Source organism: Egretta garzetta, unplaced genomic scaffold, assembly GCF_000687185.1.
Source record: "Egretta garzetta isolate BGI_Z169 unplaced genomic scaffold, ASM68718v1 scaffold7, whole genome shotgun sequence".
In the NCBI taxonomy this organism is placed as follows: Eukaryota; Metazoa; Chordata; class Aves; order Pelecaniformes; family Ardeidae; genus Egretta; species Egretta garzetta.
In genome coordinates, this window is record NW_009260350.1 from 862,636 (window position 1) to 877,069 (window position 14,434).

The following is a 14,434-nucleotide window of genomic DNA, read 5'->3' on the forward strand; positions in this document are numbered from 1 at the left end:
AAAGAGAATGAATGAATGTTTGATGCCTGTGTAACACACACACAGAGCACCTGCTATTTCTTTGTGTCTGAATATGAATCTTTGCTTTTAGGAACTGGAAGAAAAACATCGTGAGGCTCAAATTGCAGCACAACATCTGGAGTTGCAGCTGAAACAGAAGGAACAATTCTATGAGGAAAAACTCAAAGTAAAAATATCTTCTTATCATTTTCCGACAAGCTTTTGTGGATAGAATGAGTTGAGGGAAAAACAGTTGCCTTTAGGCTCAGATTGCTTAGTCTTATGAGTTGCCTTCTTACCACTACTGAAATGTTCAGAGATCTTAGTGGAATCTGAATAAATTTTTATTCTAGTCCATGCCATTGTATCTTATCTGCCTTTAGCACTGCATTGAAACAGGTGGCATTTGAAGTCGGAACTATAGGAGGGCAGTTGTTGATTGTAATTTGACTATTGTTGACTGAATAATACTTACTTAATGCTATTGGATCTCACGTCCTTAAAAAGCTTTCAGTTCCTACTGGTGATTTTCTAAGAGTATTCATACAGACTACCTGCAAGTTTTAAATTCAGCAAATACTAGAGTGTTTCTGAAATTCCATCTCGGAGCTGTAACATCTGCCAAGAAGTCACAGAAACCACCCACTTTTTTTTTGTCTTTTCCAGGGTAGCATAAGACTTTAACAAACAGTTAGAAATAGAATCATAGACACCATCTAAAATTAGGAGAAACAAATTGGGAAATAGGAGTATGTGCACTGGCTAAGGATTTTTCTAAAGAACCTGCAGTACGTCAGCCAGTAAATGCATTTTGTAAGAATCTTTGTTTCTACTATGCATAATCTCTTCTCAGCAATCTTTGCCTAGTACATTTACCTAGGACTTTTAATTCTACATTTCAGCTTAAATGTGAGAGGATGTAGTATTTAAGAGGAGAGAAGGAATTTCTGTGGGAGAAATATGAAGGAAAAAAAGAGAAGTAAGAAGGTTTCTTGGCATATCAGAGCATGTGGTAATCAGTCATGAGAGGAGAGTGATAGAAAACAGGAAGATCACAGGTGGATGTTGGGAAAGGAGAAGTGGTGACATAAAAATCAGAAAAGGGGATAGGGATTGGAAAAATAATTAAAACAAAAAGAGAGCCAGTGTATTACGGAGACGTGATATAGGGCTTAGTAGGAACAATCAAGAAGCCGGGTGAAAAAAGTTCAAAGGGATGAAAGAGTGATGTTTGTAACTGGAACAGTAAAATATATCCTGTAGCATCCAGACTTTGTGCCTTTGAAAACTTGTCTTTGAAGGAAATGCCCTTCAGTTTTAACAATTGTTTTAAAGCTCTGGACATACATACATAACATGCATTTTTTAAAAAAAAGTAACAATTAATTACTTTAGTCCGGTTCCTGACGACAGGTATTTGTGCCATAAAAAGAAGTCTTTTACTTAGCTGTTTCATTCGGTGTCTCTGATTTGAAGAATTCATGAGGTCTCAGTTGCCTTCTCATGCATACTTACAGAACTTACAAATTACTTCTGAGCCATATTGGTAGGGCAGCCAAAGGATGTGCACTTCCTTATTTCCTCTACTATACACATTGGGGTATAGAATTTTTCTGTTTTCTGTTACATTAGCCTGGGATATTTCTTGAACACAGTTTATATGACTTAAAATAAGAATTTAAAAGATCTACACTATCTCCCTGTCTTCATAAAATTCTATCATTAAAGTGTAGATTTTTTAAATTCTTATTTTATCTCCCTGTCTTCATAAAATTCTATCATTAAATTCAGAGATAACTGAGGGAGTTCTCTTTTTTGGAGTTTGCTCTTCCATGGATTTCATGCAATTGCATGTTGGGTTTAATTTTGCTTGAGATATGATCAATTGCTTAAAAAAAATTTCTGTCTTCCTTGATGATTTTCTTTCTGCCTGCCCTTTGCCCAGTGAAACAGATATAATTTAGACAAAAGAAATGTCTTCATTTAGGTGTTGGAAAATCAGATGAAGAAAGATCTTGCAGATAAGGAAGCACTTGAGAATATGCTCAGAAGACATGAAGAAGAAGCACGTGAAAAATGTAAAGTCCTGGCTGAACAGAAGGCGGTATGTATGGTTGAATTGGAAATCAAAGCATTTTAAGAGTAGCTTCCTGAGACTCTGATTTCAAGCAAGATAATCTTGTTTGAGGTTTTGTAGTGCTGCTGAGCTGGTTTGAAGGAAATCCACTGATCAATACTAATTGTAAAAGACAAGGTTTTTAATTCAGGGTGTCTTCAAGAATATTTCCTTAAAAGTAGCCACGTAGCTTGCAGTGTACCCATCCTTTTGTGCATTGATAATATAATCGTTGCTTTCTCCTAATATTAAAGCAGTAGAAAGCAGTTGTAAATAGCTCCAGTAATTGCATCTGTGATGCTCTTTTGGCCATTTGATCGGTTTTCTTTTCCTTCTTTTTGTTTCTGGAAAAAGTTCAGACTTTTTTTAAACACTGGTTTTTATAATCACTTCTATTGTGCAGTCTCAAAGGCACATTGCTCTGTTTCAGATGATCAATGCAATGGATTCGAAGATTAGGTCACTGGAGCAGAGAATAGTGGAATTGTCTGAGGCCAATAAACTAGCAGCAAATAGCAGCCTTTTTACCCAGAGGAACATGTAAGTATAGCAACTGCTGTCATACTGGTCACTACTGAACAGTTCTCAGTAAGAGAACAGTTCTCTGGTCTCTTAATGTAAAAGTGGGGGGGTTTTTGCAGACCTGCTGTGCTCCCTGCTTGTTTTTCAGTGATGCAAAACCAGGCTTGTTCTTCAAATAGTTGTGGTTCACTGCATATTGTGTGTTTCCTCAAACATGACTAGGAAAATTGGTTTGTATTACAATGTTTACTTTGGAGCCTTTCCTAAGGCTGGTGCTTTGTGCAGGTTTACCAAACATGTTAAATGAATGGTAATAATTTTAATGTCTAAAATACTTCTGGAGAAGCATATATTCCTCTTTGGAACATACATATTGCTAATAGATTTATATTTTCCTTGGTTTCTGGTGCAGTTACATGGTGTTGAAATTGAAAACATTAAATACCTTTCTTTCACAAACATTCCATCCTTCCTTGATGGGTGAGAAGTAAGAAAACTGGATTTTTAAGCCAAGAGTTTTTCTGCATGTTTTTGAATTGCTGAGTGCAAAAATGAGACATTTTGTTGCTGAAATGGGCAGGCGTAATGTGCAGTAGGAGATACCCCAGCTTCAGAAAGCTGCTTCAGTTCATTTTATTTTCTTTCTAACCCAGTTAGCACTTGCATATATCTCTATTGCCTTCTTGGCTTCAGCCTTTCTTTAGTTCTCATCAATGACTGGTGTAATAGTCAGTACAGTGTTTTTGGAGTATATGACTGGTCAAGAACTAATGTCATCTTGAATCACTGTGTAATCAGCAGTTGTTCCTGTGGCGGATTCTTATTTATTAAACACAGAAGAAGTCTGTGTCAGATCTTTTTGTCTGCCTGAACTTTATTTTGCTTTGGATTTTAGCTGAGATTCCTTGTCATTATAATGTTTTTCCTTCATAAATGACTTAAAGGTGTTCTACTTCAAGTATAGGAAAAAGCATGGATTGCCTGATGTGTCCTGCAAGGTAGGGCTAAAGTAGTATATGCTCTTACTGAGCTGAGATTCATCAACTTTGGCTGTCTGTGGAAAGGTTTTCAGTGTCCGTCAACTGCTGGCTGCAATGTCAGGTAGTGTCTCTGTGAGAAGCACTTGGATAGATTCATTTATGATACTGAATAGAATCAAGCAAGGATGAATTTTGACAGAGTTGCTTTGGGTTTGTTTTTTTTCCTTTTCAGTGGTGATTAAGCCTCAGATATATAATGGCTCCAATTTTTGTTGTATTTCAAATATCTGGCAAGTTATTTTAGCCTGAGCAGCCAAAAATATTCACAGAAATAACTGAGAAATTTAATTGTGTTGCTTTATGCTCCAGGCAACCTCCATTTAATCACCCAGAAAGTTTGTTGAGGCAGCAAAAGCCATAACTTGCCTTCAGTTTGAAATAAAACAGAAGTATTGTCTCAACGTGTACCTGGGAAGCATATGCAAGGGCTGAACCGAGTGTTAGAACTTGGCTAGATTCATCCTCTGAGAGCAGGACACTTGACTGGAAATCCAGAGAAAACAAGAGAAAAATATAATAATGTTTTAACAAACGACTTAGACTATTTAGAGACATATTGTCAAGTAATGTAATTTTGCAGGATTGGTAGAAGATAGTACAGAATTAACATTTTATTATGCATGCAGACAGCTAATGAATTTGTGCTTATGTGAATCGTGATGGTGAAAATGTATATATCTGTTGTTGGACTGTATTTTGAATCCACAAAAGCTACAGCAAATCTGAGCATGTTTGAAGAGGAAAACTAGTGATTAAACCCTTCAGAGTAGAGGGGAACTCTGCTAGCTTCTGTTCTATCAGTATCTGAGGAAACTGATGATTATCAGGTTCCTGAGAAGATAGTCCAGTAAACAGCAGGAAGGGAAATACCAACCATTTGGCAGTTCTGGCTGGCAATAATCTGTAGAAGTAAATTAAAAAAAGAGAAGGGGTGAAAGGGTGGGTTTGTGTGCAAATGCACAGAAATGTGAGTCAGAAGACTTAAGTTCTATTTTTAGTTTTTGTTAAGTCTTCCTATTTGATCTTGGGCAACCCACATAATTTCTCTGGGATAGGATTAATAACAGCTTATCTCACAGTGAACTTCTTAAAATATTAATTCATTAATATATGTAGAGCTTTGTGAGACTTCTAAATAGAAAGCACACTATGACACAGAATTTTCCAGTGCATGATAAAATTGTTCCAGGAATTGTAAATAATGTAGAAAGAACCTTTTTTTCCTCTTCCCCCCCCCCCCCCCCCTCCGTTTATGAGGGTATCCATTTAGAATTCTTATGGTAATAATTAGTCATTGCCAGCTCTCAAAATTCTTATGAGTGTAAGTAATTATTTTTGTACACTTTGTAGATTAAGACTTTGATCAGAGACAACAAAGCTTCTCTTCAATGTAGGTCAAGTTCTAGGTCCATTACAACTAAAATGAAAAAAACCCCCAACACAAGAACCCGCAACACAGTACCCTCCCCGAACCCTAACCAGTAGGGTTTATCAAAGCAGCTGTTCTTAGCATTTATTTTTCCTGTATGGAAAAACATGTAACAAGGACCTGGTGAAATGAGAAGAATGAACTGTAGCTTAAATATTGTTATAGATTACCATGTACAAGATTAATTTTTCTGTGCAGCTTGCAAACATGGAATTTTAGTGCTCTGGGTATGTGTTGATGAATATACTAGTACATGGATCTTTTGCAGGCAAGAATAGAGTTGACTTTTTTTTTTTTTTTTTTAAGCTATGAACTTAACTATTCTACTCAACAGGAAACTTGTAGTACATTATTTCTTACTTCACCCCAGTGAAAGGATATATGTTAAGGACATTTTGGGTTGGTCACTTGTGCTTTTGTCCTATCAGGAAAGCCCAAGAAGAGATGATTTCAGAACTCAGGCAACAGAAGTTCTACTTGGAAACACAAGCTGGAAAGTTAGAGGCTCAGAATCGAAAATTAGAAGAACAATTGGAAAAGATGAGTCACCAAGATCACACTGACAAGAACCGCCTGCTGGAGCTAGAGACTAGGCTGCGAGAGGTGAAAACTTGGCTTTAATCCCTCCAAACAAACTTACTTGAATGTACCCCATTTTGAGTATTATAGTGAGAACTAGAACTAAATGGTTTTCCTTCTGTGTGTCAGAAAAAATGGTCGTTTAAGGTGTATTCATTTAATTTGGTCTAGCAGTACCTTTTTTTTCATGGGACTGTAAAAAAAACCAAACAAAAAAACCACCTAAAAAAAATTTAAGATGGCTCATTAGAAGGAGATAAAAGTAAGTATTAAGAATTTGCCATTCTTAGACCTAAATGAATCTGAGCTTTTTAGATCATCTTGTTTTCTCAGAATCTTTTTTTTTTTTTTTTTTTTTTTGTGCAATATCCTTACAATGTTGTCCAGTTAGAGTCGTTGTGGGGTAGACAATAAAAGCTTAGCTATGTGCAATGACCAGCTTAGAGTCTACAGAATAGAAAGTAAAGGACACAACAGAATTGCTGTAAGAAAACAGGAGGCTTAGTGCTTTCACGCACATTTTTCAGAAGTTTTCTGGAAAGGAAACCTAACAGTAATATGAAAATACGCATTTTTAAAAATTTGTGAGCTGTGCTTCATTTTTAGTTTTGTATCGACTAGTTTGGATCCACTTCAAATCTTCTTTTACCTTCTCCAGTCTCACTCCACTAATTTTCAGCTAAGACTGAAATCTTACCTTTAGCTAAGCGGTTGGACGACCAACACATGTCCTTGTTTGACCAGAAGTTGGTTGGGACCAGTTTAAGATTTCTGACAGGCTTGTCGCTCATCTACAGCACAACAGACAGATTCACTTGGGATAGCAGACAGCCTGAAGAAGGTGCTAAGGTTTGGAATTGATTTTGAGCACTGAGATCTGTTCTGCTGCTTGTTCATTTCTTATCCATTTCTGGAAATGACATGTTTATCCCTGAGTATGCCCCAAGAAAGCCTTCTAGAGAAGCCGTTCAAATAAACCCTGAGCCAGATGATCTGGTTGGTTTCTTTAAAAAGAATCTGAAGGGAAAATGAAATAAGAAAGTCAATTGCAAAATGTGTGTAATGTTTACATACATGGAAAGATTAGTATTGATGTTTATGCCTAAAGGTTCTCAAATAAAGATTCTTAAAGATTCTCAATTTCAGTGAAGAAAGACCATTGCAAATTGCTTTTTTTATACTTTTTATATCAATGTTTGGTATGTGATATTGGAATCACAGCTGGAACTGTGCTTGTGCCCTTGTTGTCATTTCAAAATGCCAGGTTGATTTTAACCTTTTTCAAAGCAAACTAGTAGCTTTTTGGTAATAGACAAAGCTGCATCCTTGACTTCTCAGTGAATTAAGCAATCTGTCAAGATGTGTGTTTTTGGGATAGACATGGCAATGGCATCTTAAAGTGAGGTCTGACATGAGATTACATTGCCTATATTTTCTTTGTTAGTAATTTATATATGGATGCTACTTTTTCTTTCTTCAGGTTAGTCTAGAGCATGAAGAACAAAAGCTGGAACTCAAAAGGCAGCTGACAGAATTGCAGCTGACGCTCCAGGAGCGGGAATCTCAGATTACTGGGCTGCAGGCTGCACGGACAGCCCTGGAGAATCAGCTCCGCGAAGCCAAAACTGAACTAGAAGAGACTACAGCTGAGGCAGAGGAAGAGATTCAAGCTCTCACAGTGAGTCCTAAAATTTGTCCTATGAGCTCTATATACAGATTAGAATTATGTAGGTGCATGTTTCATAAAGAGGTTAAAATTAATTTATACTATTTAACTTTTAATTTTCAGAACAGGATACATATTGTGCCTTGTGTTGATAGAGGCAGGAATGGCTAAAACATCAAATTCTGTCTGTCTTATCTTTAACCATATGAATGCTTCCTACTAGTGGTTCATTGCTGCCAAAACTCATTGATTGTTTGTAAGAGTATTATTACTTTTGTGATGAGGTGAAAGTTGCACATGAAATAGTTATTGTTAGGAGTTTTACTCTGTGATTTCCTTATTTAAATAATATCTTATGACTATCAAGTATTTGACGATCATAAATGTTTTGACGATTATTTTTTTCTATCAGTTACCCTGCTTTAGGGATACTTATTTGGGGAAAAAAACCCGAACATTCCTAGGAAAATAGTGTTGTTGGCACATAATTTAATTCCAATGTTTATTTCATTAAAAATTGTCGTGTGTCTTGCAGCCTCTGGTGAGGTGTGTGTGTGATATAAAGTTCAAATCCTGCCCCCCCACCCCCGTAAACGGAATTCAAAATTATATGCTGCTGGTGGCTGTCTTTTGAGTACAAAAAGACGCTTTCAAACTGCTTGATTCTAAGAAATATTTCCTTCATAAAAAATTCCCAGGGCTGTGGGGAGGGGAGAGTGGAAAAGTGCATGACCTGCTACCAGCTAACCCCTACTGAGCAGCAGCCTTCAAATCCAGTTATTCTGAAGTGCTGAAAATTTGCATCCTCTTGCTCCTGTGGCATTTGATCAAAGAACTGTTCTGAATATTTCTGCCATTGCTATTTTTCAGAGGGGATGGTGGGCTCAGCTGAGATAGGTGCTTGTATTACATTGATGCTTTGGGTAGATGAATGGGAGAACCATTCACTCAAAGTTGTTCTAAAGCGGGTACACACTGGGAAAGTACAGCAGCCACATCGAGGCTTAAGAATAACTGAATAGAACGTGACATCAGTTTCTTTTTTGCTCAAAACTGAGGTGGTCCCCTCCCAGCTGAAAGCTTCACCTAACAACTAATATCACTGCCAATGGAATGCCGGTTTCCCCACCCCCAGCCGCAGATGAATATTTATGACCTCTGCTCACTCAGTTATTGCTTCAGTTAATTTGGCAACATGGTAGTGCTTTTGGACCAGATGTTGTAAAATAGTCCATTTCGGTGGGCTTGGGAGTATTTCTGTTATGGATTTTTTAATGTACTTTTTTTTTATTTTTCATATTGCCTGTTGTGCTAAGATAGCTTTTTAGCTCTCATGTTTGACTTCTGCGGAACAGTTTTTTCCTGTTTAGTCTCTTGGCTCTAAGGAAAATGTTCTGAATGAAGAAAGGTGGCTGGATGTGCTAGTGCACTAACCTTTCATTTGTTTTCAGTGTTTTCAGATAGCATATGACATTAGACACTTGTTTGATGAATTTTGACAGAGGCCATGAGGCTGAAACAAGAACTTTTGCTTTGTCATGCTTTGCTTGCACATTAGGAGGTAAAATGGTGCATGCAATACTGCATTCTTTAAAATAAGTGTTTGCACTTTTCCATACTTTGGATGCTGTCTTCCAAAGAATTGATTATTGTTTCATCACTGCTTTTTAGAGAGGCTCAGGGTTTAATGGTACTTTATGGTAGGATTCAGTTAGATTGGCAGCACTGTTTGGGATAGTTTGCATGATACTTCATTATAGTTTTTCTTTGCAAGCATTAATTTGTATGCAGTATTTATTTTATATAAAATACTGATCTGGATATTGAAGTAAAACCAACTCAAATTTAAACGTGAAGAATGTACAAACTTAACATGGAATCGACATGTCTTCTGGTGACCATGTCAGATGGAATATTTTACATAACTCAGCTCTTGAGTTTGTACATTTTTCTAAAGTAGTTCAGAATTGGGAGCATAAGTGTATTTTGATTAAGTAGGATGTGACTTTTGCAAATCAGTTCTTTGCCACCACAGAGTGCTTTCATAGCCTGCAGCATCTGCCTTCCAAACTTTGCTTGCTGGTAGATCGTTCTGCAGTTTGTTGAGCAACAGCTGTTGGATTCGAATTCTAATGTATGAAAAATTGATGATTAACTTCTTACCTCCTTTAGGCACATAGAGATGAAATCCAGCGTAAATTTGAAGCCCTTCGTAATAGCTGCACAGTGAGTATTAAATACAGATCATTGAATTATTTTGAAATTAAGGATAAAGAAAGAAACAATTTACTTATTTAATCCTTGATGACACTAGTTCCTAATGTGGACTTCTGGCTTCAAGGTGTTAGTAGGAGCTGGACGGATTGGATTTGATTTCTTTTAGGTTTCAGGTAAACCTCATTTTTGAGGTTTTAGTCTGATCATGAAATTGACATCATTCTTCTTTTTGGAGAAGAGAGTAAATTAAAATATCTCATTGCGGTGCAGCTAATAAGAATGGTGTAGCAGCTGCAAAAAAATGATTGTAGGTGAAGATCTTTTCTGCTCACAAGAAGAAAAGATCTACCTGTCCAAATCCTGAGCTACATTGTAGATCTAGGCCAGAGTGGAAGAGCCTTCATGCTACTCTGGGTTTTAAGGAGGACTTTAATACTGTTTGAAGAGGCAAGAAATGTTATGGTTCCAAGTAATACGTTGACATGTAGTCATCTGCTCAAAGGGCAGAGAGGACTCTAGGATCTTAATTTGCACCTTCCATTGCTTGAGATCTTTTGACATGTTTTTAGATTAATTTCATCAATCCAGGACAGGTATTCAAGGTTTTGTCTATGAATAGGGATTCTTGCAGATTAACACTATCTTCAAACTTGTTTATGATGCTTGATGGAGAGCGTCTGTCTTCCAATGACATGAATTACAAAAGTGTTGAATAAGGACCACAGTCCTCTGGATCAGCACTGATTGCCAGTCTTTCCAGGCTCTCTCTCCTTGCCCCACCCAGTAGGTAGGGGTCAATTGCTGCTTTTTTTATCTTGATCGTTTCCCCTAATTCCAGTGATTTCATGCTGTAGGACTAAGTATCTAATGTACAAGTTTTCATCTCTCAAAAATATTTTTTCAGGATGAGAGGAGTTCTGGTTTCCTCAGTTGCTCTTTAGCACTAAGAAAGGGGGTTCTTCTATTCCATTCACAGAATATACTGATATGAAGAAATGAGGAGATAGAGCTTACCAAAGTGTGTTAACCTCTATCTAAAAGAAATCCTGCACAAGAAACTTTACTTTTTGTTCCCTTCTTCATTTATGTAGATCGATCCTCTAGCTCCATATGTGCCATCAAGTGTCTTACCTTCATATAGAATGACAGCTTTCTATGAAAATGGCGTCTGTGATCCCCATGCAGGCAAAAAACAGTTCTGGAAAATCCATTGTTTCTTTTCACTGCATGGTAGGCTGCCTTGCAGAGGTTGTAACTCATTATCTAGCAACATTTCGGCTCTGTAAGTGTGGTGAGCAATCTCCAGCAGTGAAGAGTGACCCATAACATTTCAAAAATGTTGAGAGCTTCAAAGGTTCTGCATAAGAGGATTTCTAAAAGTGTTGTGCATTGTAAGGCCCTTCAGTGGGATAAGTGGGATCAGACATACTCATCAATAAGAAATGAATTAAATAGTTCCTAAATTAATAATACATGCTCATCATACATTCTCTTTCCAGCCCAGGAGAATGAGAATGCATGTATAATTTAATTGACAATGGATAGAGATTTTCTGGTTCTGTGTTGTGAGTAGTTCTAGCTGTCCATCTGTCTACTGAGGAGCACTGACAGAAAATATAGGACAATCTTCTATTGACAGTGAGGGGTCAGGGAATGCTGATGATGGTGTCTTCACCAGGTCTTTCAGCCTCATTTTGCTCAGATTGTGACCAGTACGATGCAGCCTTTGCTTTTTGGTGACCATGTGATTCTACTTGAAGGTGATTAGATTTATACTCCTTTTAAAATAAGATAACACTTCAAGGGAATAATTGTAATAAGCTGCTACTTATGCAGCGTGATAATGAGCGGGTTTATTCTTTTAGCAAGTTTTCAGAAGATATCCTTTAAGCTGAAACAAACTCCTTGAACTAGTCTGGCAAACTTTGTTATGGAATTACTTTGTATTTAATCTTATTGAGAAGCCCAAAACAGCGTAAGAATTATGAAAATAAGATTAGAAAGGGGAAAAAAAATGAAAGATTGAATTACTTCAGTACTTTTATAGTATTCAAAAGATAAATAAAAATACCTAATCTACTTTCTTTGGTATTTCTTCTGTTTCTCTAGCTTCACAAAGGTCACAGCTTCCAACTGTAGAGAAGGCTTATACCTCAAATGTGTGTCTGCTTTCCTTGTACCCTCATTGCACCCTTGTTCTTTTTGCCAAGGTCTCTGACCAAGTAGACATTTTTTTAGGTTCTCCTATTTGTTCATTTTAAATTTGCTGTGTTTTGGGGTGCATACGTAGGGACCATTGCTATGTTGTTGGTCGTAATTTCTGCCTTGTTTGTGAATTTATATTCAGTTGCTCTGATAGCTCTGCATTGTTTCATTTTGTGACATCTCTCTTTTACTATTGGGGGTCTAAAAGAAAATGCTAGCATTTGCTTTCTCTGTCTCTCAGTTGTGCAAGAAATAATAGGATACATAATTACAATAAAAATTGTAAATTGTAGTACCTGCTCTATACACACAGAGATACATGTGGGCACACACACAGTGATATTTTATCATGTCACCATGATAGCTTATCTAGCAAATCTGTTGAGGGTGAAGGGCTAGTTCTCTACCTTTAAAGAATTATTCTATCAAAAATATGATCCATTTGAATGTTAAAAGTATTTTCCAGGCAATTAGAAAAAGATCTAGAAATAAAAGGTATTTTCTTAAATAGTAAAATTTATGTGTTTGTCAGGTGTTTCCAACTGCCTCTTAATTATGGCTTGTTGTTGGATCGTCAACACATGTGAAGTTAAAAATACAACTATGTTATCTAACTAATAGTGGAATTGTTTGAAAAAGAAAACGTTCAGTAAGCAGGCAGTAAAGTCTATAAACATTTAGAAGAAAAGAATCCTATAAAGTATTTACACTCAGCTTAGTAAATACTATTGCTATTCCAGGGAACCACCATCTGAATCTTCTGGTTTTTTTCAGGTACTGGCTGTTGCTTTTACTCTACCAAGGAGAGTGGCATTTCTAATACTAATTGGATATTGCATTTCCCTTTATTCAACATTTCTTCAGTAAAACAAGGTTTATCTTCCCTCCTTTGAGGTTCTTTTGTCATCATCTTGTGTTCCTATCTTAAGCGTTAACAAGCTTGATTCTGCACTTGTCTATGAGATTGGATATTGAGGCATTAAATCTGCAAGCCCGTTAAGCACATGTATAATTTTAGTCATGCATAAAGTCCTGCTGACTTCGGTCTAAGATCCTGATTCCACACTGGCTCAATGAGTTGGCATACAAGAATAATCTGTGTTCTTGAGAACTTCCAAAATTATGTCTAAAGATGTTATACACTTAGATGCTAAATTGCGTTTCAGAGTAAAGGGACCTCGCCCACTGTAACAAGGCTAATACCCAGGCAAAAACTTTTGTATGGCTTTGTTAAATTTTTAAGAAAGGAAAATGGCTGTTGGATGGGAGTGGTTATCCCTGATTCTCATTTCATGGAAAACGTGATGGCAGATGCAAAAATGGAGCTTTGTAGTATTTGTAGCCTGACAAAATGTAAGAGACTTTTAGGGTGTTGATGAGGTGTTGCTGTGAAAGAGGCTAATGGGACCTTCATCATGGATGATGACATCATCATCATTTGAGGATGAGGCTTGCGGTTGGTAGAGGCAGCTCATCTGCTTGGCAGTAGGACAGAGGAGTACAGGAGACTGTATGTTTTAGTAATGGGTTGGTGTGGGAAGGAGAAGAATGCAGACTGTGCAACGTCCTACTACCCTGCAGCTACTAATGAGAGAAATGTCCCTCAAGCTAAGCCACGATGAGTTTTTGGGGACTGATATCTCCACGTAATGTATGTTTCAAGGCAAAGATGTTTTCTGCGAGGAGTTCAATGTTATATATTGATCAAACAGGTAAAGATACCAGACTGGTATCCAGCTGCAGCTGTGTTCCTTAAGAGGCTTGGTATTCTGCTCCATTCTGAGCTTGGTAGTTCTCTGCTAGAAAAGCTTTTGTCTCTTGGATCCAAATGTGTGTAGGTTAATATGAAGTGAATCTGATGCCTGCTCTTGCTTCCTCCCCATAATAATTTGGGGCTGGGAGATAGCTTTTTCTTTTTTCCTATTTACTTCTGACAGCTTTCTAATAAAGATTAGTGGGGGTGGGGAGGAGTGAAATGGATAGAGTAAAACCATGCATTAGTTTGGAAGTTCTGAATTAAGGTTGTACGAAAAATTACATGAAACTCCAAATAACACGCTGCTGATAGCATCCTGAAAGAGTTTGCCTTGCTGTGTCCTAGCATTTTCCTGCATGTTTGTTGGTGGCATCTGAGAACTGAGACATCTTTATGAAGGAATAAGGTTATGGAGAAGTCTGGAAGCTGCAGATTGTAGTATTCCCAAACTGCTTCCTTTGCTCCCTCATTGTTTTGCCTGTGGTTTTGATACATGGAGCATATGGATTAGATTTTCTACATTGTATCTGATATGCAAACAGAATCATTGTGGCCCTGAACTGCTTATTGCTATGATATTTAATTTGTGACCCATACCTGGAGAAGTTAGGGTTCTTTTGTCCAGAGAAGGGCAATGAAGCTGGTGAGGGGCCCGGAGCCCAAGGCTGCTGGGGAGCGTCTGGGGGAGCTGGGGGTGTTCAGCCTGGAGAAGAGGAGGCCAAGGTGAGACCTTATCGCTCCCTACACCTGCCTGAGAGGAGGGGGGAGCTGGAGCGTCGGTCTCTTCTCCCAGGTGATAGGACATGGGGAAATGGCCTCAAGTTGCGCCAGGGGAGGTTTTGATTGGATATTAGGAAAAAATTCTTCGCTGAAAGGATTGTCAGGCACTGGAAGGGGCTGCCCA

At 37.6% G+C, this 14,434-nt stretch overlaps 1 protein-coding gene across 1 annotated transcript in view; it reads left to right on the plus strand.

Moving 5' to 3' along the window:
• Positions 1 to 14,434, plus strand: part of CIT (citron rho-interacting serine/threonine kinase) — an 81,286-nt gene that overhangs the window by 44,765 nt on the left and 22,087 nt on the right. Inside the window, exons 19-24 of the mRNA XM_035898399.1 lie at positions 92 to 187; positions 1,988 to 2,104; positions 2,547 to 2,656; positions 5,536 to 5,710; positions 7,167 to 7,364; positions 9,525 to 9,578. Of these exons, the coding sequence (XP_035754292.1) occupies positions 92 to 187; positions 1,988 to 2,104; positions 2,547 to 2,656; positions 5,536 to 5,710; positions 7,167 to 7,364; positions 9,525 to 9,578 (750 nt within the window). The remainder of the gene's footprint in view (positions 1 to 91; positions 188 to 1,987; positions 2,105 to 2,546; positions 2,657 to 5,535; positions 5,711 to 7,166; positions 7,365 to 9,524; positions 9,579 to 14,434) is intronic.